This window comes from Fusarium oxysporum, chromosome 4, assembly GCF_000149955.1.
Source record: "Fusarium oxysporum f. sp. lycopersici 4287 chromosome 4, whole genome shotgun sequence".
NCBI classification, from domain to species: Eukaryota; Fungi; Ascomycota; class Sordariomycetes; order Hypocreales; family Nectriaceae; genus Fusarium; species Fusarium oxysporum.
In genome coordinates this window covers 4,431,061-4,453,078 of record NC_030989.1, presented here as the reverse complement: position 1 = coordinate 4,453,078, position 22,018 = coordinate 4,431,061, and the positions used below count along the sequence as shown (strand labels likewise).

Below are 22,018 nucleotides of genomic sequence, written 5' to 3'. Positions count from 1 at the left end.
AGCTGTGTCTACAGATTTAAGGGGCCGGTTTTGAGGTTTCCGGCTGGAAAGTCATAGCCGAGACAGCCACAAACTATAGCCTTTCTCCATTTCAAATTAGAACATAATTATATCGTCGCTGTATCTACCTGACTTGTGCAACCGCACGCTCGTAAATGCCGCTTCACATCCGGGCCAATGATCATTGCAGCGTCTCTGTTCTCCGACCACCGAACACCTTCAACTGTCCAGTTCCGCAGCCTGGTCCTGACTTATCGAACTTCCTTCTTTCGATAATACACTGTGTGCTCCGGGATTAGGCTTCTTGGCCTAACCGCTCAGCAACAATGACAAGACGGCAATTCTTCCGCACTCAGGGGTGTCCCTGTCGAGGCTATTGTTCGCTAGAGATAATGGTCCGTTAGTTCGTCTGTAACTATGGCGTGCATGATCACCTTGCCAGGTTATTAGTCTTATTCTGTTAGTAGCTGAAGTGGCTAATGCCAGAGAACTAGCTCAATATGGATGATCACTGTTCAACACAGATGTCATCAATTTACACTGTCTTGGTCAACTGTAACCCCAACTCGAACAGGCGTGGGAGTCAGAAACTGCCATTGGCCCTGTCTTTAAATCCTCTCACCGGTATCCATTGCCCAATATGAGATACTTCGTCCACGGCAGAGCAGAGGTTCCGCCTTGGCCCTGAGATGTGACAGTGAAACCCGGTGAGCAGTCCCTTGTAGCCTTCTTCTCTCTTTCCATCTCAGACATCCCACGATCTTCTTATGTTGTACAACATAGGCAGTGAGACTTAGCCGCCAGATGTGCTGTTGGTCAAGCCACTGTTCGCCTGTTCCGGGTTTTTATGACCATTACCCCCACAATCGATCTCTTCGCTATCGGTCGGCACCAAAATATTGGGCCTATTAAATAATATCCATTTGAGTTCGCGCGTTTAGAGTCGGCAGTGGTGGCCATGTGCCAGAATGGCCCGTTTTAGTGTTGGCGTAGAGTTTACTTCATCAAGCGCCCTTATATCAGAACTATGTCACTCGGCGGCCGGTCATGACTGGGGTGGCTTTTGTGCAAGTACGTGAATTGAAAGGCTCATATCATGTCATGATCTCATAGTAAGCATATTATCTACTCAACCCTGAAAATATATGTTGAGTTGTCCTGTAATGCCTGCTCTTTGTGACGGTTTTTGATAGCCTTGTTGATCCCTTGGCACATTCCTCCACTTCGGATAAAACTCCGGCTCGAAACAAATGGGTCTTAATTTCTCTTGACATCAAAGCCTTTCAACTAACTGGGGTCTCGTCTCGAGGTTCTGATCAATCGATTGGGGGACCCCGGGGCAAACACTTGCATCAGGGAAGCTACCCGGTTGCCGGCTCCAGGATACACCTTGGACCTCGTGGCTTAGGGTGTATACAGATTCTTCAGAAGTACTTTGGAGATACCTGATGGACTCTCGCGTCAAAAAGATGGATAGAGCGAGGTGGGCTCGGCGGCAATGGAGGGTATACTTTACGATGACACGAAGGAGACTGAGAGGAAGCAAAGAATGTCCTCATGTCATTGAATCAACACTGCCGAATTAGGCATGCATGCGTTATTTGCTACTCTAGTGCATCAAGACGATGAATGTGCTGGCTCGCATAGTAGAGATCACTTTGAGGCCATCCCAGCCCCCCCAACTACCGCACAACCTCCAAACCATGCCCCACGCATCGTTCTAGTCATGATCATCTGCTTTCAAGCCTGAAGAAGATATAACTGGTGCCATGAGGTTCCTCAGCCAGCCATGTCTAGACGACTTTGCAAACAAGTGACAGGGTCTAGACGAGGATGGACCTTTTGATAACGAAGCGCTGCACATTTGTCTTTCTGAGCGCTTGCATCACCATCGGCTGATCTTTCCCGGACTCTTTGAGTCAAGGTGGACAAGACTGTGGACCTAATTCTGTGTTTGCTATCCCAAGACTATCATGGTACATCAGCCGTCCTCACTCAAAAAAACACTAGCCCATTATGCAACCATCAACTGTTGACGCGCCAAACTCTCTAGTCCATTAACATGATTCAGTATCCAAGCGTGTTCTCCTCCCATGCTCCGCTCCTCAGTTGCTTGATGGAATCAAGCCAATAATCCCATTAGACCAAAAATAGCCCCTATTCCCACAGCTGCCGTCACATGGGCGGCTCCCGCAGTCTGAACTGACGTTGGGCCGGCTGTCTCCGTTTCAGCGTGCGATCCAGATATGGTTGTTGTCTCTGTAAGTGTCTCTGAGTTTGTGGGAGTTGAGCCCTCCGTGCCAGGGATGACTGCAGACCCAGAAGGAGACTCGGCTGGCACCCATGAGCCCCCAGCAGAAGACACATACTCCTCGACAGTCGTGTATGTTCCCACGAGAGTTGAAGTCGTCGTCTCAACTCCGACATATTCAGCGGTAACTGAACAAGCAGCGCAACATTTTCCAGCCTCCGAACAGTCTACACCCGAACTAACAGCCTCAACGGTTGTTAACTCCGTCTTCGTGCCTTCGACCACAACCTCTCCTGTCGACGTAGAATACGCTTCCACGATCACTGTTTCGATGGTGGTTGATATCGTACGAGATAACGTGGCTATCTGAAGTGTCTTGGACTCCCATGTCTCGTAGAAGGTCTTGGTCATTGTAACCGTGATCTCTGTAGTACATGGTTCCGAGACAGGAACCCCTTCAGTCAGCGTTGACGTTGATTTCCATGTCGACGCTGATACTTCTGTAGCTGGAGATGTCTGAACAGACACGAATGACCACGTTGGTGTTATCTCTGTGCCACTAGGATAGACTACTGTAGCGCCCGACGTCGATTCAGTAACACCCGTCGCCTCCTCCGTTGCTGCTGATGTCCATGGAGGTATTCCCAGCCCACTCGAAGCTAGCTCGGTCGATAGGGAAGGCCCAGGCTGATGCCATGTCCAAGGAGACAAGTCCGTGTCAGTAGTTGAGCACGACGTCGATGTTGATAGAGAAGGTGAGGGTACAACTGGAGTCCACATATCTGTTGTGGGAAGGGGAATAGGAATAGGGGTGTTGAATATCGTGATGCAAGAGGTTGCCACTGGGACAGGAGTAAGAGGGGCAATCTTCGATTCACCACTCTTCCTACTTTTAGTTAGTATAGCTTCTACATCGAAGATGCAAGGTATCATACCAAGGAACAGTCACAAAGGTTTGACAATGCGGTGCACAGATTACCGTCCCAGATGTCTCCGCAGACACAATACCTGACGGTTCAGACGGCTCGGGGAACTCGGTCCCAATGCTGAATATCTGTGTATATATCGTAGTGTCCACCCAAGTGGAAGACGAGACCTCCCCATCATCCGTAGAAGAACAGAAAAGACAGTCCACGGTCACAACTGTGGTTGGAATAGAATCGAAAGACTCTGGAAGCGAGGGAAGTATATCCACCGACAAAACAGCATTTCTAGAAGCGTGAAAAGGCTGTTGCTGAGCCACAGCAACGTAGGCCCCTGCGACCAGGATAACAAAAAAGAGGCGAAGCATGCCCATGGTGCAGTAGAAGCCACTGTAAAGAGTGAATCAGATTCAGTAATTCAGAGTGTATCCTCCGTCTCCTCATCAAGAGACATTACAACCACCTAGCAAGCCGCAGGGCCCCTTAAGTAGAGATATAATCCCCTTACACAGCATTGCTATGCCGGGCTCGGGAGGCACTCAAGACTTCGAGTTCTTATCAAACGTTGAGTATGGCATGTTTGCCGTCTCTTCACACGGGTGCTGCGAATATGCAGACATATCACTGCAGGTTCTGTCAAAGCTGCGGTGGTATATTCGTAGACCAACCAATTATGTCCCCTGCTGGTTCTGCGGTGCTGGTGAGGCGGTTGGGTGTCGTACGAATAGGGGTAACGGCATCTGGTGTGACTGCAGTGTGACTTGATCGAACGGTTTGCACCACTTGAACTGTTCTCCAAACGGAGTTTGCGACATGTTAATCTGACCGACGGCAGAATTGAGGTTCTTCCATGGTAGCTTGGAATGGTTCCATGGTTGGGAGTGCAACGTTGATGTCGGTACAAGTTGCCTGAAGGCCAGATCTTCGATGCACACCGCCATTTAACTCGTTTACAAATGCTCAGAAAAGAATGAGTATGGGTAGTTAGGGTTAGTGTTCAAGCTTTTCAGTAAGAATTTGATGAGGGAACACGGAGGAAGTGGTGGTAAGGAAAGGGCCTGATTCATGATGCTGAAGACCATCAAGGTCGAGACTTCAAAGGCCAGTGTCAATCTACGGGAAGAATATTCTGGAATTCCGCTAGATCCTTCCGTTCTTAAACATGCAATCAGCAGCCTAAATTATGCATGAGACAGATCATATCCGAATGTTGCTGCCAGATCTCCGTAAGATCCTGACCAAATTTGACATGGGTTCGCCCACAGAGACATATCAGCCTCCTGGACTTCATTGAAGTTGTTTCCATATTTATTAGCGCTATGAATCTATTATTTTTCACTCTCAACATAGCATGATCTCCTATCTCTCATCTGAAGTCGCAGAAGCTGTTACTCGCACCCGTCGGGATGACCTCCGAAATCTGAGATTCCCGTCCGAAACAGATGCCGGATCCCCATGTCTTACCTGCATGACATACTATACTACACTGAATAAGACATGGTGAAGAGAAATGTGACATGTCTGCTGAGATTGAGCGCCACGGCTGTTGTTCCTGGGGAACTGTCCACGGGTCTCTGCAAGTTTGAAGTAATATCAACCATTCTCATCACACCAGATCACCGGGTCTCAACGGGAATTAGGAGTTCTAAGAGTTATGGAACGGTTCCTATTCGTGGGCTGACCTGATCTCTCTTCCCTCCTCAATAGCATCGTAGTGTCTCATGCTGCCTTGTCCTCTTCGTTCAACCCAGCTTTCATCCCTCTGATTCATGCGAATAAAATAAAACCACAAGCCTCCTTGATCATTGGAATACTTCTTAATGCTTTGATAGTAGTAGTGAATGGAATGAAGTAGGGAGCAGCTGACATTACGTGTATGCTGATAAGGGTCATACCTCCACATAGTGGCCGGGCAAAGGAATTAGCATTGGAAACATTGAGCAACGATTATTTCAATTATCAAAACATTAGACATCTTATTGATTCAATGGGATTATTCCATTCTTAGAATACACTGGTGACCCTTGTCATTTCCATTCCTTGGTCTGCGTCAGCTTGGGAATAGATACCACCTCAATCCTCGTAGAACATCATATTTTCGCTGATCGCTCAAAATCCATCGTGTCTAACTTTATTTCTACTACCCTATAATCTCATTCTAATTCCAATGGTGCTTTGATAAAGATGATTCACGGGAGATTGAAGAGTGTGATCGAGTGATTGATTGCCCAATGTCTGAGTGTTGTTGCTTTCGTGCATATGCGTATCGAACGCCTATCTCGCGACACTTCATTATCTAAACACCACTTGCTATACACGGTGTTACTTGGACATAATTATTCAGGAGAAGCAGTCTCCAACAAGTGAGATTTGTGGATATTGCCCCTGAAAATACGCGCACTGCCGCTTCGCAAACTACCTATGGCTAATTTCGCATGATAGCCATTCAAGAGGCTTTCGTAGTTCTCATAGTCAACTCTACTCGTATTGCACTCATCATCAGTGTTAGTAAGTGATTTCTCTCGTCCGATGGCCAGCTACTGTTGACTCTCGTACGCAGGGACTTTCCGTGTGGCCCTAAGCTCTCGTGTTAGACCAGATGTGAATATACGGCATCTGGAGCCTCGAATCAGCGTTCAGAGTAAGAGCTAGCGATGTTATTCTAATCTAGGCAGCCATATTACTTCCCCAACCTGTTTGATATGCATATCGCTTGCAGTCAGTTTAGCCCTGTGACGAAGCAAGTCAGGCCATCGGGAAGTTTCGACCACTCCATTAGAGCATTCTCGTATTATTCCCGCCTCTCATCCTAGTCTCCTCTACCTTAAATGGGACCTTAATCGTACAACAACAAGCCTCGAGTACTTGGGAAGAAGTGGCTGGATAAGAACGCCGCAAGCCATCCCCCAGACCTCAACAGCCAAACGTCGAGGTTGGGCTTATACGAAGTCGTGATATCATCATTGTTCGTCTTCAACTCTCGGTAAGTACCGACGCCATCGACAAGCATACAGCGGCATATTTGGAGACAGGAGGTCAGAAGAAACTCCGGCAGTCGAGCGGCAGTTGTGGGGCCGTTGACGTCGATCCTGCGCCGCTCATCGATAACTGGCCAGTTTGCAATGAAATGGCTGAAAATGGCAAGTGTTCATACAATCAGACGAAGCCTCTTCAATGAAGTCTAGTAAGAATTTGTAAAGCATCACGCCAGATTGGGTTATCCTATGTTGCATGTGAAGAGAGGCGTTCCATCAGCCTTCTTGATCAAATTACCCTAGACACTTCCTCACAAGACTAGAGATAGGGCAGTTCCCGTCTTTCGACTATCTTTGAGAATCCCCACTGGCTCCAATAGCTTGTTTCTATGGAACCCCTTAAATCCTTCGAAAGGAAAACCTTTGCTGCCCTTGGCGAGGTCCGATAGTCTCTGTGGGAGGATTGGAGCATCATATCATCGCGAGTCTAGACTGGTATGGAGAACAATGAGCCTTAAGCGAGGGAAATCAGCTCCACTGATCGACAAATGATGTTTGGGCTTTATTCTAATTCGCGGAGTGTCGTTTGACTGTTTTCTCATACGATAGGGATAACCGATTGTGAAAGACGCAATACGCTCAAGAACACTCCAAGATGTGTCAGTGAGCCAGATTCGTGTTGAGAAGAAATGCTGGCCAATCTTCTCGTAAGAACTGAGCCTCGCCATGGCTGATACGAGGTCAACAGCAAGGAACCGCATAACAAATGCTGATGCAGTATCACGAGAGTGTTTAGGGTAGGCGTCGAGATGGTGGCTGACTAGCTGACTAAGATTTGGAGGACCTGCTCAACAAAACACCTGACATTCGTGTAGCATTAATGCGACGTTGCATCGCCGTGCCAGTGGGACGGAACTTTGACACATGACAGATTGCAAATGTCCCCAGAACCAATCTCGCATTGCAGAGTTACTGTTGATGATCTGACATACGAGAAATAGACAGGTAATGGCTGAGCATCCGAAGTCGTGTTCACTCAAACACGGCAATTTCGTGGCTGCGTCACCGCTCAACAAAGACAAGGACAACATCACTCAAAACGCCAAGCCGCAACACAATTCGCTACCAACACCAGCCAATCATCTCCCTTGAACGACAAAGCCTCTTTTCAGCCTCGCCCACCATCCAGACCAAGCTGGCCCTTTCGGACCGACCTTGTGCACGCGAGGCTCCTTCAGGTCTAGTCTGGGGTTCCCTGTGCCTTAGCCCGAACCGTGTTTCTCCAGGTTCAGTTAAGTCTAAAGACCTGATGGGGGTGGTAGATGCGCTGTTTGGAAATTGAGCAATTAATTGTTCATTTCAGGTTTCAGGATCGACTGAATGATTTATTTCGTCTGACCGCGACAAAATGAAGCAAAAAACAGGGGACCTGATCGACGTTTGTGCTTTAGTAGCGGAACCACCGCGATTCATGCGAACCCACTGAAAAGCACACGACGAGCGTTCCAAGTTCCTTCGAGAAAGCCGCTAGACACGGCCTGTCCGGCAACTACTGCACGATGAGGCCACAGACCTTGCAGTTTTGTTCAAAGTATACAGTGCGCGCGAGACTGGCTCAGGCAGTAGATTATTGGTTGGCATACCACACTGTGTTTGCTGTGCTGACCCGGAGCATCGCACCGGGTTGCGGGAGCACACCGTCCGGACACCATCGGTATGCCTCGGTATTTGACACCGTCTACGGAAACACGACTGGAAATAACTCCTGTCACGAATTACCATTAAGGGTTCACCTTGATGGAATCAAGTTCAATGCCCTCAGTGCTGTTTTGCTGTGATTAACACGAAATGGTCGTACACTTGTTCCATAAAAAAACAATCGTCGTTGACATACTGTCACTCTGATCACAGAACCTGAATCATCTGATTCTTGAGCTTCAGATGAGCGACGTGGCATCAGGAGTTCAGTAGAACAAACTCAACCAATCTGTCGCCAATTAAGCGAACATCGGGAAAGCCATGAACCACAGATCATGTCATAATTGAGGGGAGCAGATATTTCCGTACCTAGTTTGCGATCAAAGAACGGGTTTGCCCTCTCGTCTGGAGGCATACTTTGAAGTTGACTTCGTCAAACCCCTCACTGCAAACTCAACAACGCATGATGCGGCCGGAGCATAATCCTCGACTGGGAGCGCCTCCTTTCAGAAACACTCCGCCTCATTGCTGGGACACGAAAGAAAAGCACAGACGAGCTTGTACGCCCTACAACGCGCAAGCTTGTTACCCCGGATGTGAGGTTGAGCTGATACGCGACACAGCCGCACAGGTGCTCTTGTTTCAAGCGAGATGACAGCTGCGCCGCAAACTTTAATGCACAAGATCTTGCGTTACGTGGAATTCTAGGCAGGTCTGCAGTGGCATTGACAATGAAGGTGGTGATTATCGATAAGAAAACTGTCTCGCTTTCGGATAGACGCGAAAAAAGAAGCATACCCGTAGCGTGAAAGTCAATGCCTAGCAGCTTGAAGAGGTGCTGCCTGTGTGTGCAGCTTTGACATATGTCTCCTCGTGATATACTGCGTAGATGATCATACTTTGCGTATGAAGTTAATAGCGAACCATTGAAGGGACTGGTAGAATCCGTGGCTGCGGTAGTTACAGCTCAAGACAGGCAACACAGGCCAACGATATCTGATGAACTCACCATATTTGGTCAATTTACTCACGAGCTGTTAGCTGGACGCTATGCATCAATTACACTTCAAAACAGTTTTATACCAACACTCAAAGCGTCTTCTCTTCGGCAGCTTCATGCCGAACGGTTGACTAAAATACCACATGGCTCACTCAGCCCCTTGGACAACGACTGGCACTAAAGGAACATCTCCAATCTGAATATCTTCCGAAACCGACATCAAAGTCTATCCGCGCGTTAAAAAGAAACTGTAAGGCTTAGGGCTTAGCTCGTAGTTATAATTGCCTTTATCGTTGAGGTGATCTGCCATATACGCGTATGTCCAGCCCCACATTCTCAAGATCTACGCTACTCAGATCTAGATTATTCACGTATAACTCCCCTCCGCGTATAGAGCGTGAACAATTTTAGATGCATAGCGTCAGCTTGGGAAATGTTGTTTACACGTAAAGATATGTATATAGTCTGATCAAGAAAGCCAAGACATTCTCGAGCTTCTACTCTCAACTCATTGACTTTGACATTCATCTGTTTGACATTTAACGACGGAACACCAAAACTCGACCTCACTAACGTGATTGAGAGCTTCAATAAATCGACACTCGAGAATAATTCACCATGGCGGGATACATCTTCTATAATTATAACCCTAATATGGTGGCAGCTGTCATCTTTATTGCTGTCTTCGGTCTCTCTGCATTATTACACACCTACCAGCTTATTCGATCTCGAACATGGTACTTCATTCCGTTTTTGATCGGATGTCTTTGTACGTGGCCGCCAATGTCCAGGTATCATTGCTCCACTAACATTGTCTTCAGTTGAGTGTGTAGGCTACGTCGGTCGAGCTCTATCAGCGCAAGAAGCACCAGACTTCACCAAGAACCCCTACATCATCCAGTCTCTTCTCTTGCTGCTCGGTCCAGCCCTCCTCGCTGCTTCGATTTACATGGTTCTCGGCCGTCTCATTCGACTTCTCGATGCTGGCGACCTTTCCATCATCAGCCCCAGATGGTTGACTAAGGTCTTTGTTGCTGGCGATGTCATGTCCTTCCTTGCACAGAGTGCTGGTACGTACCCCGAAGCCGTTAAACTTCACATTACTAACTGTCAAAGGTGGTGGTATGCTCGCAACAGCAAAGACTAAGAGTGCTGTCAAGCGAGGCGAGAACATCATCGTCGGTGGCCTAGGCATTCAGATCATTTTCTTCGGCTTCTTCATGGTCGTCACTCTCGTCTTCCACCTCCGCATCAACCGCAACCCTACACAAAAGTCTCAGGAGATCACAACACCTTGGAAGAAGCTCCTCATCGTTCTTTACTCAGCCAGTCTGTTCATCATGGTCCGATCCGTCTTCCGTGTCGCCGAGTATGTCATGGGCAAGGACAGTGAGCTCCAATCGAAGGAGTACTTTATCTACATCTTCGATGCTCTCCTCATGAGTCTCGTTGTGGTCTCCCTCAATGTGTTCCATCCCAGCCGCGTGATCAACCATGATAAGGACAGGAAGCGAATTGTCAGCCAGGATGGATATGCGCTGGAGAGCCAGCCCGTGGGCGGAGATGACAGAGACCGACGATACTCACTCTCACCTGTCCGTCCTAAGCATACCCATTGAGGGATATATGGAGAAGTGAACTAGGAGCGGGACGGATTCGGGGTTGATATGGCCATCGAGAGCTAATGGAGCCAGTGTTTTGAAGCGAGTGGGACTGATACGATCTCCAGTCAACGTGGGAAGAAAGCGGTAAAACTTCTATCGATTTGAACACTGTTATAATAGATTTCTTTTGTTACATTGCAAGAAGCAACGTGATTCATGACGAGTCTGAATCGTATCATGCATGGATGTGAAGTCAATGCTTCAAGATGCGCAACATGGATTTCTATACGCTGCATCGTAAAGTGGAACACAACATTATCTGGCATGGTATTTGACTTCCAGTTACAGGTCAACATCGATAAACGATCCATATCAATGGACCCTTCTGCAGAACTCATACGAGATACCATGAGATCATGAGGCTCAAAGTGGCACCTCTCCAAAGAGACATTCTTCCGTGTCCTGAATCATCACGATCCCCTTCCATGGAAGCAATTTATGGAGATCAAAAGTCTTGTTCTCATCCCTGGCTGAACAGCGGGGCGTGCATTCGTTGCAATGAGACATGGGGATGCATATGAGACATCCATTTGGCATCCAAGTTCCGAATATGCGGAAACAAAAGCAAACCTGGTCGGGCGATTTCTTTTTCGGGGAGGCCATCGCGGGAACATGGACAATCACGGAGATGGGAATTCAAGCAAGCGGCGTTTATGCCCAAAGCAGTCACTATTGACGATGACGAGATGATGCAGTATTTCGATCATCGCAGGGAGACACTTGTCACACCAGGGGGGCATAGAGTTATTTTCGGGGCTTGAGTTTCTAAACGCGAAATGCGCTGCTGCACCCGATGAGCAAACAACGGATGATCTGACATCTCGAACAGAGATCTGACAGCGGAGTTTTTCATTCGTTGTGATAGCCCAGCAATTGACTTTTTCCCTACGTTTTTTACTTTTCTCAACAAGCGAAGAACCGTATTGTTTTTGCCCCCGGGAACGTGATCGGAGCAAGCCGAATAACGTGAACCCTCAACGCGTGACATTTCATAACATGGTCAGACCGACGTACATGAGGAGAACCTGTTTGCTGCGCGAATTCTTGGTGCAGGAGAAGGTACCCAATCGTCGATCGATGTGTTTCCTGTTAGGCTTCACCTCCTCTTGAGTGCGAGTCTACCTGTCTTTGCAGAGAGTTCGCCAACAGAGGAAGATCTCATTTGAAGTGGAGTCGCACTGTGAAGCTGAGGCTTTAGCGTGGTCCAAACAGATGTCGACGTGGCACAGTGTTTATGTAGGTGGCTATGAGAAGGAGGCTGCCTCCAAGAACTCTCTCTCCGTATCGTTGTTGATGGCTTCCCCTCACTTCAACGATTCTGTTGCAAGCCATAACGCAATATATGCTGAGCTTGAAGCCAGCCAGTCACTAGACTATTAATACTGACGTTCGGTCGGCCAGTTTCTACTCAAGATTTGTCTATAAGTAACGCTCTCGGCCAACCTTCTTGATGCTCCAAGCCTGTCTCCACCCCCATTCAAACTACAGGTCGCTAAACCAAGTTGCACTGTCCATCGGGTATGTACTCTTTGGTCTACTGCACTGTCTTTGCCTGCTAATTTCTCTGCTGGCTAGTCCCCTTTTAGATCCCTCGCCCGTTCGCCAGTTCGGTTGGCTGCTTGTTCCTTGGCTCTTCAAGACGGGTGGTACGAGTAAAAACTGGACCTCGAGGTCACTCTCCTGCAAAGTTTCAGTGGCAAAGTACTTTACTCATCCTCCTCTTGTGTTCCTCTCGTCCCACCCCAGCGTCAGAAAGTCTTCCGTCTCGCTCTGGCTGCGGTTTGCTTGCCCACCCCTGGTCTTTCCTCGAAATCTCCTTCTCTTGCAAACCCGCTTCTCACCTCATCTTCTCTTCTCGTCTTTCCATCCCTTCCCTAACCTGATCTCTCTCTTCTATCCACACTTTTCTTTTCCTCCTCATACAACCAGCCAAAAAACACCAAACGAATTCTATATACCGCAGATCTGCGACCCCTTAATCAACCTTTCCAATATCGAAGTTTCTGCAATTTGACTCCTGGTCACCCCGAACAACCCCCCGCATTATGGTCCAAGGCGAAAGGGCCGAATAACACCTGCACCTCGTCTCCTGGAATCAAGCCAGCCCTTCCAATCTCCCATACTCCCCGCCCACCCGGTCGACCGATTACCAAGTCGCCCCGAATATACCTTCGAGACGACACCTCTTATCGCGGTCCCCCGCAAAATCCCCAGACTTTTGGCTTGCTGGCTGCTTGCCTTTTCGTCTCCCCCGCGATATCATAATCTAAATACCCCCGAGTAGTCTCAACGACCCTCGAGCTTATCGTACTTCCTTAGTATCATCGTCTCTGGAAGTCAATCGTTCTTGTCGTCGCCTACCCCGACGACCCGACCCGGCCGTTGATAACTTTCTTTGATACTGACAAGGAAACTCACAATGTCAACGGCAGCAAAACCAGCAATGACAACCGCCGTAAAGAGGGCCTGCGATGGCTGCCATCGTCGCAAGGTCAAGTGTGATAGTGGTATCACCTGTCGCAACTGTGCAACTGCTGGTATCGAATGCACATATCTCGCTATTCCTCAGAAGAAAGGTCCCAAGGGTTCTCGCGCAAAAGTAATCACTGAATTGAGAGACAACCAACGTCAGGCCAGTCTTGCTGCCAAGGTGCAAAACAGACTCGCTGGACAACCCGTTGACCTTACCATTCCTGCTCTCAACCCTACGGCTGGCATGTTGTCCAATGACCTGATCAAGGCTTGTGTCAACTACTATTTCGAAAATGCTTACTCGACACTGCCTTTCCTCGACCGAAATCAAATCGAACACATGATGCTAAATATGGAAAGTGGCCGTGACAGGTACTGTCTCTTTGCAGCTCTCTGCGCATATGTAGTACTTCAGCCCGGTATGATCCTGCCAACTTCATCGGCAGAAGAGTCCTTCAACCTTCAGCAGCATCCCGGCGCCAACATCGCCGCAAGCAATTTGCTTCTTGAGGAGTGCCTACGCGTTCGAAAGGGCTCCGATTACTTTGAGACACCGAACTTCAATATTATGGTCACAAACATTTTCATCTACTCCTGCATCAAGATAATCGACGGACCAGACAGAGCGTGGTACTACCTACGAGAGGCCACAACTATGGCTCTCCTTACAAACATGGACAAGGAAGAAAACTATGCCCAGTTTCCTCAAACTGAGGCTGTCCGAAGACGCCGATTTTTCTGGTTCTTGTTCGCCACTGAGCGCGTCTACTTTTTCAACCGCCGTCGCCCCTTGTCCCTTTATGCGACAATCGCACCTAGCCAGATGCACGACGACCCCAATGATGCCTTGTATCCCGAGCTTCACGCCTTTTTCATCATGTGCAACATCTTCCGACCTATGGACGACTCTTTCCTGGCCGCTTGGAGAAATGGTTGCGACCATCTCGACTGCCATCAAATTACTGGTCTAAAGAATCACCTCAAGGAGTCGCAAGCCACGAACCCCTTCCATCCCGAGAATGCCTATATGGCCAGTCAACAATTCCTCAACAATGCAATCTGGCAGCTCAACAATACCCAAAGTCAATACCACGGCGATCTCGCACGACAAATGACCAGCAAGATGGCTTCTTCTTTCGCGGGCCAGCCACTTGAGCTTGCAAAGTCCTGCTTGGTATGTATCATATGTCTTGTTTGAATAACACACCTCTAACAAATTCACAGTTCCCCAAGCTACTCGAGATCTGTCTCAACTTGACTACCTATTTGGCTAACCTGCCTCCGGATCGACACCCATTGGCGGTGGGTCCTCACCAGTGGCTCCAGGATCTCCTCGCCTCTCTTGACCCTGCTCGAAATGGCGACTTTGCATTCACTCCTCTCTTGTTGGCGAAGGTCAACGAGATTCTTCCACGTCTGGCCGACCCACTACTGCGAAACGCCCCAGAGAACGGCTCTTTCCAAATGTCTGCTGACATATTCGACGGTTTTGGTAATGCCGGCATGGCCAGCATGCCACAAATGAACGATTACAACCAAGGCATGGTCGTCGACGAGAATGAGACCAAGTACGATTTGAGTGGCAGTAGTCCTGACACAATCCCCAACTCCAATTACTCGAATGGTACGCCCCCTGGTACGCAACCAGGCAGTGACATCGCTTCAGCATTTGTCGGCTCACCTGCTAATGTCATGTCCCCTGGCATCGACTACAATGTCGGCAACGTGGGCATGGGCGGTTTTGACATGTCTGAAATGGGCATGAATTCATTCACAGCCTCTCAGCCCAATCCACTGAGCAACATACAACATCAACAGCGTGTTGGAAGTCAACCGCCCTTACAGGGTATACAGAACCAAAATGTCAACAGTTCAGCCATGAACCCAACAATAAACCAAATATATGGTATACAACAACCCCAGCGGCAGAATAGCTATCAGATGCAAAACCAGCCCCCCTTGTCGCAAATGGGGTCAATGCCTGACATGGACTTTTCAATGCGATAATTACACCAAAATTAAAAACATATCTTGTTTGGGCCTAGATGCCTGGGCAAGCGCTGTACGCATTTTTCGTTGTCTTCTCTGGAATTACTATGACATGGGCGCACAACACAGCGCTTCTTTTACCTTGCGTTGTATCTATCTTGCGAGCAAGTTTCTGCGGATCAAACGGAAATCGGAGGTTGGCGCTTTGGAGTTTTGGATCACCTGTCTTTCACAAGATAAAGGCTGAGGATCATGTTATGCTTGTTATGTTGTCAAGTGAATTGAATCGGGGATCCCTGAAAACAAATGTTAGGTTACGGATGGCTCTACATTTATGGTGTTATGCACATTCTTCACTTTGTGGTTATAGAATTATGAATCAAAACTTTACTCTATTCAATTAATCTTGAACTTCTCTCTCGTCGTGCACTGAACCAGTTTGGCCCGAGCATTAATTCGGCCACTTCGCTTGTGATTTAATAGATTTAATTGTAAATTCTGGGTATTTGCTGGTATCTTTGTTTTCGTTCTGTAGGTATCGTAACGCCAAAGTCAACCCCGTTCATTCATTACTTCGTAACCAAAAATTCCAACTCTCATCAATGCTAACGTCTCGCAGTCACAGACCGTACAGCTAGCACCTCTATCCTCGCAGCATACAAACTCATTAGATGGCACACGGGATCTCCCCAAATAACACTCCTCAACCTCTCCTCGGAGCACGTCACTGCCACAACTCCTTCATCGAGACGCTCTCGCACCGTCTTGCGATCTTTGGGCTTGGCGTCTAGGTCCCCTGAGCGCAGCACCACGATACGGCCTGCGTTGCTCAGTGTGCACGGGGGGACGTTCCATGTTGGTTTCTTGCGTGATTTATTGGTGTCTTTTCGTTGGGATGGTGGTGGTGAAGCGAGTAGGTCGAGAAGACTTTTGACGTAGGCTTTGTCGGCGCGGACAACGGGATCTCCTTCGTTGACGAAGCTCAGGAAGATGCTCTTTCTGAGAGCGTGAGTATCCGGTTTTGCTAGTGGGAGGAGAGACACAGGTGGTGCACCGAACGTGACGCAGTGTATTCTCTTAAAGCAATTCGTCAAGACGTTGAGTTCACTCTCTGCCGCATTCGTCTGGGCTACCATGTGCGAGTATAGCAACGCAGCAATAGCACCACCAGCCGAATGTCCCGTGATTAAGAGACTGAACGTCGAGCGCTTGGGGTCCTCTTGAAGAAGCTGTCTCAGCCTTGCAGCTACCGGGCGAACCATCTTCTTAGCAACGGAGAGAAAGCCCGCGTGGCACAAGTTTCCTGGATCATCGAGGAAGTTGAGTGGGCTGATGGGTGCAGAATTGAGATTGACGGCCCAATCCATGAAACTTGCCGTACCGCGGATGGCGAAGACTATGGTGTTCATGTCGTCCATGGAAACGGACTTAATGCAGGTCTGTCTAGGACCAGCGAGCCAGTCGGATGAGACGTGGGCGTCTCGTTCGGTGCCGCGAGGTCTTTCGTAGACACGTTGGGAGTACTGAGCGGCGAGACAAAGGAGAGGCCACGTGGGCATATGCCTGCTTCTGTTAGAAGAGAATTGAAACTTGAAGGATACACATACAGAGATAGTGGAGGAAGTGTTGAAGGAAGCTTGGAGTTTGCGTATTGCTCGACTTTGGAGAAGTAATTGCCCGACACAACAGATGCAGCAACATTGCATGATGACTTTTCCTTGTTCTTCACCTTTCCCAAACCCTTATCGACTTGATCCGTCTTTGGCTCCTGATCTGCGATGGCGCAGTTGAAGAGCGTATTCTCATTGCCCTTTACTTTCTCGTGATCAATAAGTGTCATGATATCGTTGAACCGATCATACAGCGCATTCGTCGACTGAGCAATCTGCGCACATCCATGCCAAGCCGATAGCCCATCGTCGTAGAGTTGTGGTGGAATTGATTCCTTGGCGAGATTCACCATTGAGCCTGTGAAACGGTTCAATGACGATGAGAGGGTCTGGTGTGAGTTTGGCGTTGCGAGATGATGCGGTGGAGTAAAAGCAGACAAGTTGGGGTGCGATTGCTGCGAGCCGAGGTGATAGTGATTGTTGATCACCACCGGCTGAGTGCTGAAGTTCGGCGGTGCTGGGAGATAGCCAGCGGGTTGGAAGTGAGGCTGTGATTGAGAGGCATGGTGCTGATTATACGGAAGAACGGGTCTCAACGCCGCAGTATTCGGACGCACGTTTCCTGGATAAGGGGGCGGCTCAATCTGAGGTCTAGCAGGACGAAAGACATTTGGAGGATCTGTTATCTTGGGCTTAGAAGAAGCTATCGTTTTATTGGTTTTCGTCCCCTTCTTGGACTTCTTGCTCGACTTCTTGGGCTTTGTGCCACCAAAAAGCCAAAAGGCCATCGTGACGTAAGGGTTTTCAAGCGCGAGTAGAGGGGTTGATTTACATTGCCATCGGAGATAACAAGAACGTGAGGAAGAAAAACAGTAAACAAAGAGTGAAGAAGATGGCGAGAATCATGAAAAGGTCACTCACACATGACCCAGGCCGAGGATATTCTTAGCAACAGCTCTGATTGAGTGCTTTGGGTAGCGGGGTCTTCTCAGCCCGGTCGATCGTTCCCCTGTCGAACCACCTCACGCCAGTATAACCAACACACTCCCTCCCCTAAGAACAGAGGCTCAGTGCTCAAGTTATTATGTCACGTAGATAAGAAAGCCCTTAGCGGACCTCACTAAAGAAGCGAAAGCTGCTGAGCCCCTGTAAAACAGTCGTCATTCGTCAAACGCTAACCAATCAGTGACATACAGCCAAGGATGACTCTACAGAGCGAGGACATTGGATGGAGGTGCAGCTGAATGCAGCTTTGTTAACTAGGATCATTGGATTCGGCGGCAATGGATAACCCTATGGCTGGATGACTCGATGATTGCATTGTCTGAGGCAAAAATTGGGAAAGGACATGTGAAATTGTGAATTGCACGAGTTGGGGTTTGGGATTTGAGACATTGAGATGGGGATGAGGTGATGGAGAGGCTGTGTTGAAAGGGTGTGTTAGCTGGTGGATTTTGGTGGTGGAGGTTAACTAGATGGCCGGCTTCGTCGGAGTTAAAAGACCTTAGACTAAGGATTAGAGGAGTGAAAATTAATTAGGCAAGATTGTCAAAGAATCCGCTAAACTTATCATGAATTATCCTATCTCTGTCTGAATATTTATGTCAGTTAGGTAAAGTTCTCTGGTATCCTCTAGATTGGTCATGACATTATCCTAAGTTTATGCTTACAGATGCCCATAGGCACTAAAGATCCATAAGACCCCCTTTGTGACCTACCTACTCGTACTCTATAGACATGCCTTCCATGTTTTGACTACCTGTGATCTTGATGTGCAGCTCAAAAACCCTCCGACCCAGTCCTTCAACCAACGCAACCTTGGCTGCCAAATGCCTCCCGCCATCACTCATCTTATCTTCCGCCCAGTTATTTCCGTAAGAGGAAGGGAATAGTGCCTTCGGACCCGATGGTTGTGGAATCTCGAGCTTCTCATATTCGGCTAGGCAGAGCCGCGACCGCTGGTTCTTCATGCGCCTCTGGATCTCGCCTGCACTGAGACCCTCAATCTCTCCATAGAGCTGATTTGGCTGTAAATCTTCGTTCGAGGTCCGGGCGTGTTCTATAAAACTGTGAAGATCAAAGACCCGGCACCACAGATGCCACGGTGACGGATCGGTCCTCCCTTTGAGCACTTCGCGATTTATACCCCATATGACAGCCGTATACGCAAATCGACCAACACCTTGTCCATTTGGCCCTTGATCCGAGTTTGATCTTTCTGGGACCTCAGGCATAAAATTAACAAAGTGAATGCCGCCAAAATACCTCTCACCGTCTCCTTTGTGCTGGCACCTCTTAAAAGCCCAGCGTGACGGTATCTGGGTGGCGCGACCTTGGTAACGGCTAAAAGGAGGGTGACTGCCTCCACTGTCCATTGTAAAATCCAGCTTCTGCTTATCCAAAACGAAATACACAGGTCCAGTCTCCGGGTCCTCTTCAGGAGAAGGACCGGCCGTTGCATTGATGGGGCTCTGCTGAAGCAGAATGCTGATGTCCTTCTTGGTGGCCTCGTCGAGAGATGGAGTAAGCGAGAGACGTCGATCGACTTCGCCAATCGATGACTCTACAACGAACGAGCCTCGAGTTATCCTGGGATTAATGGGAACAATATGCTGATGGTAGACTCTTCGATACATATCAACAGTGCCCATATACTCTAGCAGCAAGGCAGGTCGCACAAGGTAATCATCGTCGTATGCGAGATGCATGATACCCAGCCAGAGGTTTCGGGAAGTAGCCTGCGTCCCGTCAGGCACTACCTTACAGGGGCAAATCCACAAGCTGGTGCGTATAGCTGTATCAGTGATCTCCATTGTAGCCAAATTCCCAAGGAAATTAGCCTCATACTTCTTGTCGACCCTGTTGAAAACCCGCCGGCCAAGAATGTGAACGGGTTCTTTGAAGGCGCTAGATGAAGGAGCCAAACAGCCAGGTGCAAAGCCCTGAGGTGCAACATCAGGGCGAGCACGCCATATCAGGACTGACTGGTCTTTGGACTGCCTGACGATGGCCTCTTGAAGACGCAGCAATGCCTTGTCACCTTCGCCATATAGCAATGGCATGTTTAAGTTGAAGAGGCCGAGGAGACAATAGGCCGCATCTTCTTTGCGAGTCGTGATACGGGACGATGCCCAGCTCATTTTGATGGAGACGGCAAAGGAGTCCAAAGTCTGAGGGAGTGTGTCAAGTCCTTGACATCCAGCACAGATACCGTCGCGAACTGCAAAGGCAGAATGCCCCCTTTCGCTTGGGCATGCACATCGGGGTTCTCGAAACAACTGCGGCCAAATGCCAGTTCTTTTGCAAATACGATCGAGGAGCGTTAAATCTCTCGAACCAAAGTAAATCCAGTTCTTGTCGTAAAACTCAACATTTCGTGGTGCTATGAGCTCCTGTAAAGTCCATCCTCTGGTGAACCAAAGGCTATCGAAGAAGGAGGTCTCCGATTCATCGAGGATAGCAACTCTATCGGAACCGTCAGAAGATTCGTGATATATGTTTTTGCGGTTCGATAAAGCGTCAAAATCGTCGAGGTAGACATAGCACTTTCTTGACTGCTGATACCATCTGAACATAGAGTTGATGGCCTCTGAGAGTTCTGCGCTGCTCGATTTATCGATGCAGCATGTGTCTACCCAGACATAAGATAAACCATCTTTATCGGCCCGGTCGAGCAGATACCAGATCTTGGAGAACGACTGGCGATCCTGAAAGTCCTGTAATGACCCTTGTGTTAGGTCCTGGAACGTGATTTCGTCTTTCCCCCATCTATGCGATAGAACACCGTACGGTGGGATCTCGTTCTCGTCGAAGAAGCTCTCGAGCCGTTCGTCGACGACATTTAAAAGCCGCATTGCGCAAACACGTAAGATATGGGGATGGAATCTGTAGAATTACTACTGTAAGGATTGAAACCAAAAATTGAGATGGAACTTGTAAAGCGGCTGATGATTCCTCACTCGGCGAGGCTTTCGAGAAGGCATTCTTGGGGCAACTGCAACTGCAGGCTGCTTCAGTGCGGCCGACCCTATTGGCTAGCAGTTGCACTCCAACACAACCAGGGCCAAAAGTCTGGAATATCCCTTATATCTCTATAGATCTTTAGTATATATAGCCCTATTTAAGTATAAACTTAGGATAATATTATTATTAACCTAGAATATAGTAAAGATCTTTACCTAATTAAATATAAATACTTAAATAATATTAGGATTACTTGGGATGAATTAGAGGTCTTTTAACTGCTTTCTGGGAACTTATAAAGAGGCTGATGATTCTGCCGTCATCTGACGAGGCTTTCAAGAAGGAATTCTCTGGTCCTCTATTGTAGTCTGGTATAAGTACCACCTGAGACCTCTGGTAGCGTTGCCGAAACTCAGAAGTTGCACAACGCCTTCCTGCTCCGCGTTCATGTACGCGACTGGGAAATCACAGGCCATAATTGTCAGGAAACAATAGAGGATAATTAAAGGACAATTCTAATATTGTCTAAGCTTAATTTTTGTGTTGTTATTGATCCTTATTATAAAAGAGTGACTGCTGTAGGCTGGCATTCATCATCATCCGTCCAATCCCTGATCCTACAAATCACAGAATCATTTCCCGTACCCAATCTTCCTACATAAATCTTCCCAGGCAGCTCTGCCTAATCTCTTAGTATTTCTGGATTCAGTTGGTAAAGATAAGTCAATCTTGGTTGCGTCGAGGTGGTATCATCGCCTCTTCAATCATAACACAGGGGATCAATTCGCCAACTACAAGCCAACATTAGCAGATAATCTAGTATATCACACATCGAACCCAAATTGAAGAGACATTAGCTTACACCAAATGTTGCGATCTGCACGGCCTTCAAGCCTATCTTGACTTTCATGCCATCTTCGCAATCCTCACAAAGGAAGATGATACGGAGGCCCGCCCACATCTTCAACTTTTCCCTACCACATTTGCCACAAGTCGGGGCATCAGTTGCTTCTTTGATCACATACTTGACGCCTGCGACTGCGAGGGCTGGGATGAGGTGGAAGACCATGTTAATCCTTTCTTTATGTAGACAGGAGATGTCTTGAGGGGGGATTATTGGTGGGTAGGATGATCAGAGCTGTATCTCTGCTAGAACCTCAGCAAGGGAGATCAAGGTCAGATTTGGGGTATTGGAAAGTAGGCATACAACTTATGTGAACTGATTCTTTGTGTCTTGTTTTGACCCAGATGAATCTCCTTTCTAGAGAGGCAATCTCAGTCATATATAATCCGCGTCGAGTATCAAAGCATGCGAGGCTGAATCCAGACACTTTTTGGCGTACAACCACAATACTGCGACTCCAATATAATTCATAGTGATGTGGTCCCTATACCGCTCTAGGGTCTTTGATCAGTATGCTTGCTGATAAGGTTATTTCACAAAGCAAGGGTAGGTCTGTGAGATGGTAGCTG

General features: G+C 48.1%; 6 protein-coding genes across 7 annotated transcripts; 2 read left to right on the top strand and 4 right to left on the bottom strand.

The window, feature by feature from the left end:
- Positions 1 to 1,726: 1,726 nt before the first annotated feature.
- Positions 1,727 to 4,126, bottom strand: FOXG_04429 (uncharacterized protein). The gene is made up of 2 exons (XM_018382442.1): positions 3,187 to 4,126; positions 1,727 to 3,137 (listed from the first exon to the last, which is right to left on the bottom strand). Exons 1-2 carry the CDS (start codon positions 3,546 to 3,548, stop codon positions 2,123 to 2,125), a joined length of 1,377 nt encoding a protein of 458 aa, XP_018239156.1. The 5' UTR covers positions 3,549 to 4,126; the 3' UTR covers positions 1,727 to 2,122.
- A 5,150-nt stretch (positions 4,127 to 9,276) lies between these two features.
- On the top strand, positions 9,277 to 10,675 carry FOXG_04428 (uncharacterized protein). The gene is made up of 3 exons (XM_018382441.1): positions 9,277 to 9,616; positions 9,669 to 9,917; positions 9,964 to 10,675. Exons 1-3 carry the CDS (start codon positions 9,466 to 9,468, stop codon positions 10,464 to 10,466), a joined length of 903 nt encoding a protein of 300 aa, XP_018239155.1. The 5' UTR covers positions 9,277 to 9,465; the 3' UTR covers positions 10,467 to 10,675.
- Positions 10,676 to 11,813: 1,138 nt separating this feature from the next.
- Positions 11,814 to 15,476, top strand: FOXG_04427 (uncharacterized protein). Of its 2 annotated transcripts, XM_018382440.1 has the most exons (3): positions 11,814 to 12,029; positions 12,087 to 14,157; positions 14,208 to 15,476. In XM_018382440.1, the coding sequence occupies exons 2-3, from the start codon at positions 12,931 to 12,933 to the stop codon at positions 14,988 to 14,990; spliced, it is 2,010 nt and encodes a 669-aa protein (XP_018239154.1). In that variant the 5' UTR covers positions 11,814 to 12,029; positions 12,087 to 12,930; the 3' UTR covers positions 14,991 to 15,476. The 2 variants fall into 2 exon arrangements, with proteins under 2 accessions (XP_018239154.1, XP_018239153.1); XM_018382439.1 differs by having other exon boundaries at positions 11,814 to 14,157.
- FOXG_04426 (uncharacterized protein) lies at positions 15,363 to 17,635 on the bottom strand. Its single transcript, XM_018382438.1, has 2 exons — positions 16,580 to 17,635; positions 15,363 to 16,535 (listed from the first exon to the last, which is right to left on the bottom strand). The coding sequence occupies exons 1-2, from the start codon at positions 17,368 to 17,370 to the stop codon at positions 15,578 to 15,580; spliced, it is 1,749 nt and encodes a 582-aa protein (XP_018239152.1). The 5' UTR covers positions 17,371 to 17,635; the 3' UTR covers positions 15,363 to 15,577.
- A 503-nt stretch (positions 17,636 to 18,138) lies between these two features.
- Positions 18,139 to 20,699, bottom strand: FOXG_04425 (uncharacterized protein). Its single transcript, XM_018382437.1, has one exon. It carries the CDS (start codon positions 20,434 to 20,436, stop codon positions 18,301 to 18,303), a length of 2,136 nt encoding a protein of 711 aa, XP_018239151.1. The 5' UTR covers positions 20,437 to 20,699; the 3' UTR covers positions 18,139 to 18,300.
- Positions 20,700 to 21,324: 625 nt separating this feature from the next.
- Positions 21,325 to 21,614, bottom strand: FOXG_18828 (uncharacterized protein; the record flags this gene model as incomplete). The annotated part of the gene is made up of 2 exons (XM_018398964.1): positions 21,325 to 21,336; positions 21,408 to 21,614. 2 exons carry the CDS (start codon positions 21,612 to 21,614, stop codon positions 21,325 to 21,327), a joined length of 219 nt encoding a protein of 72 aa, XP_018239150.1.
- Between the last annotated feature and the right edge of the window lie 404 nt (positions 21,615 to 22,018).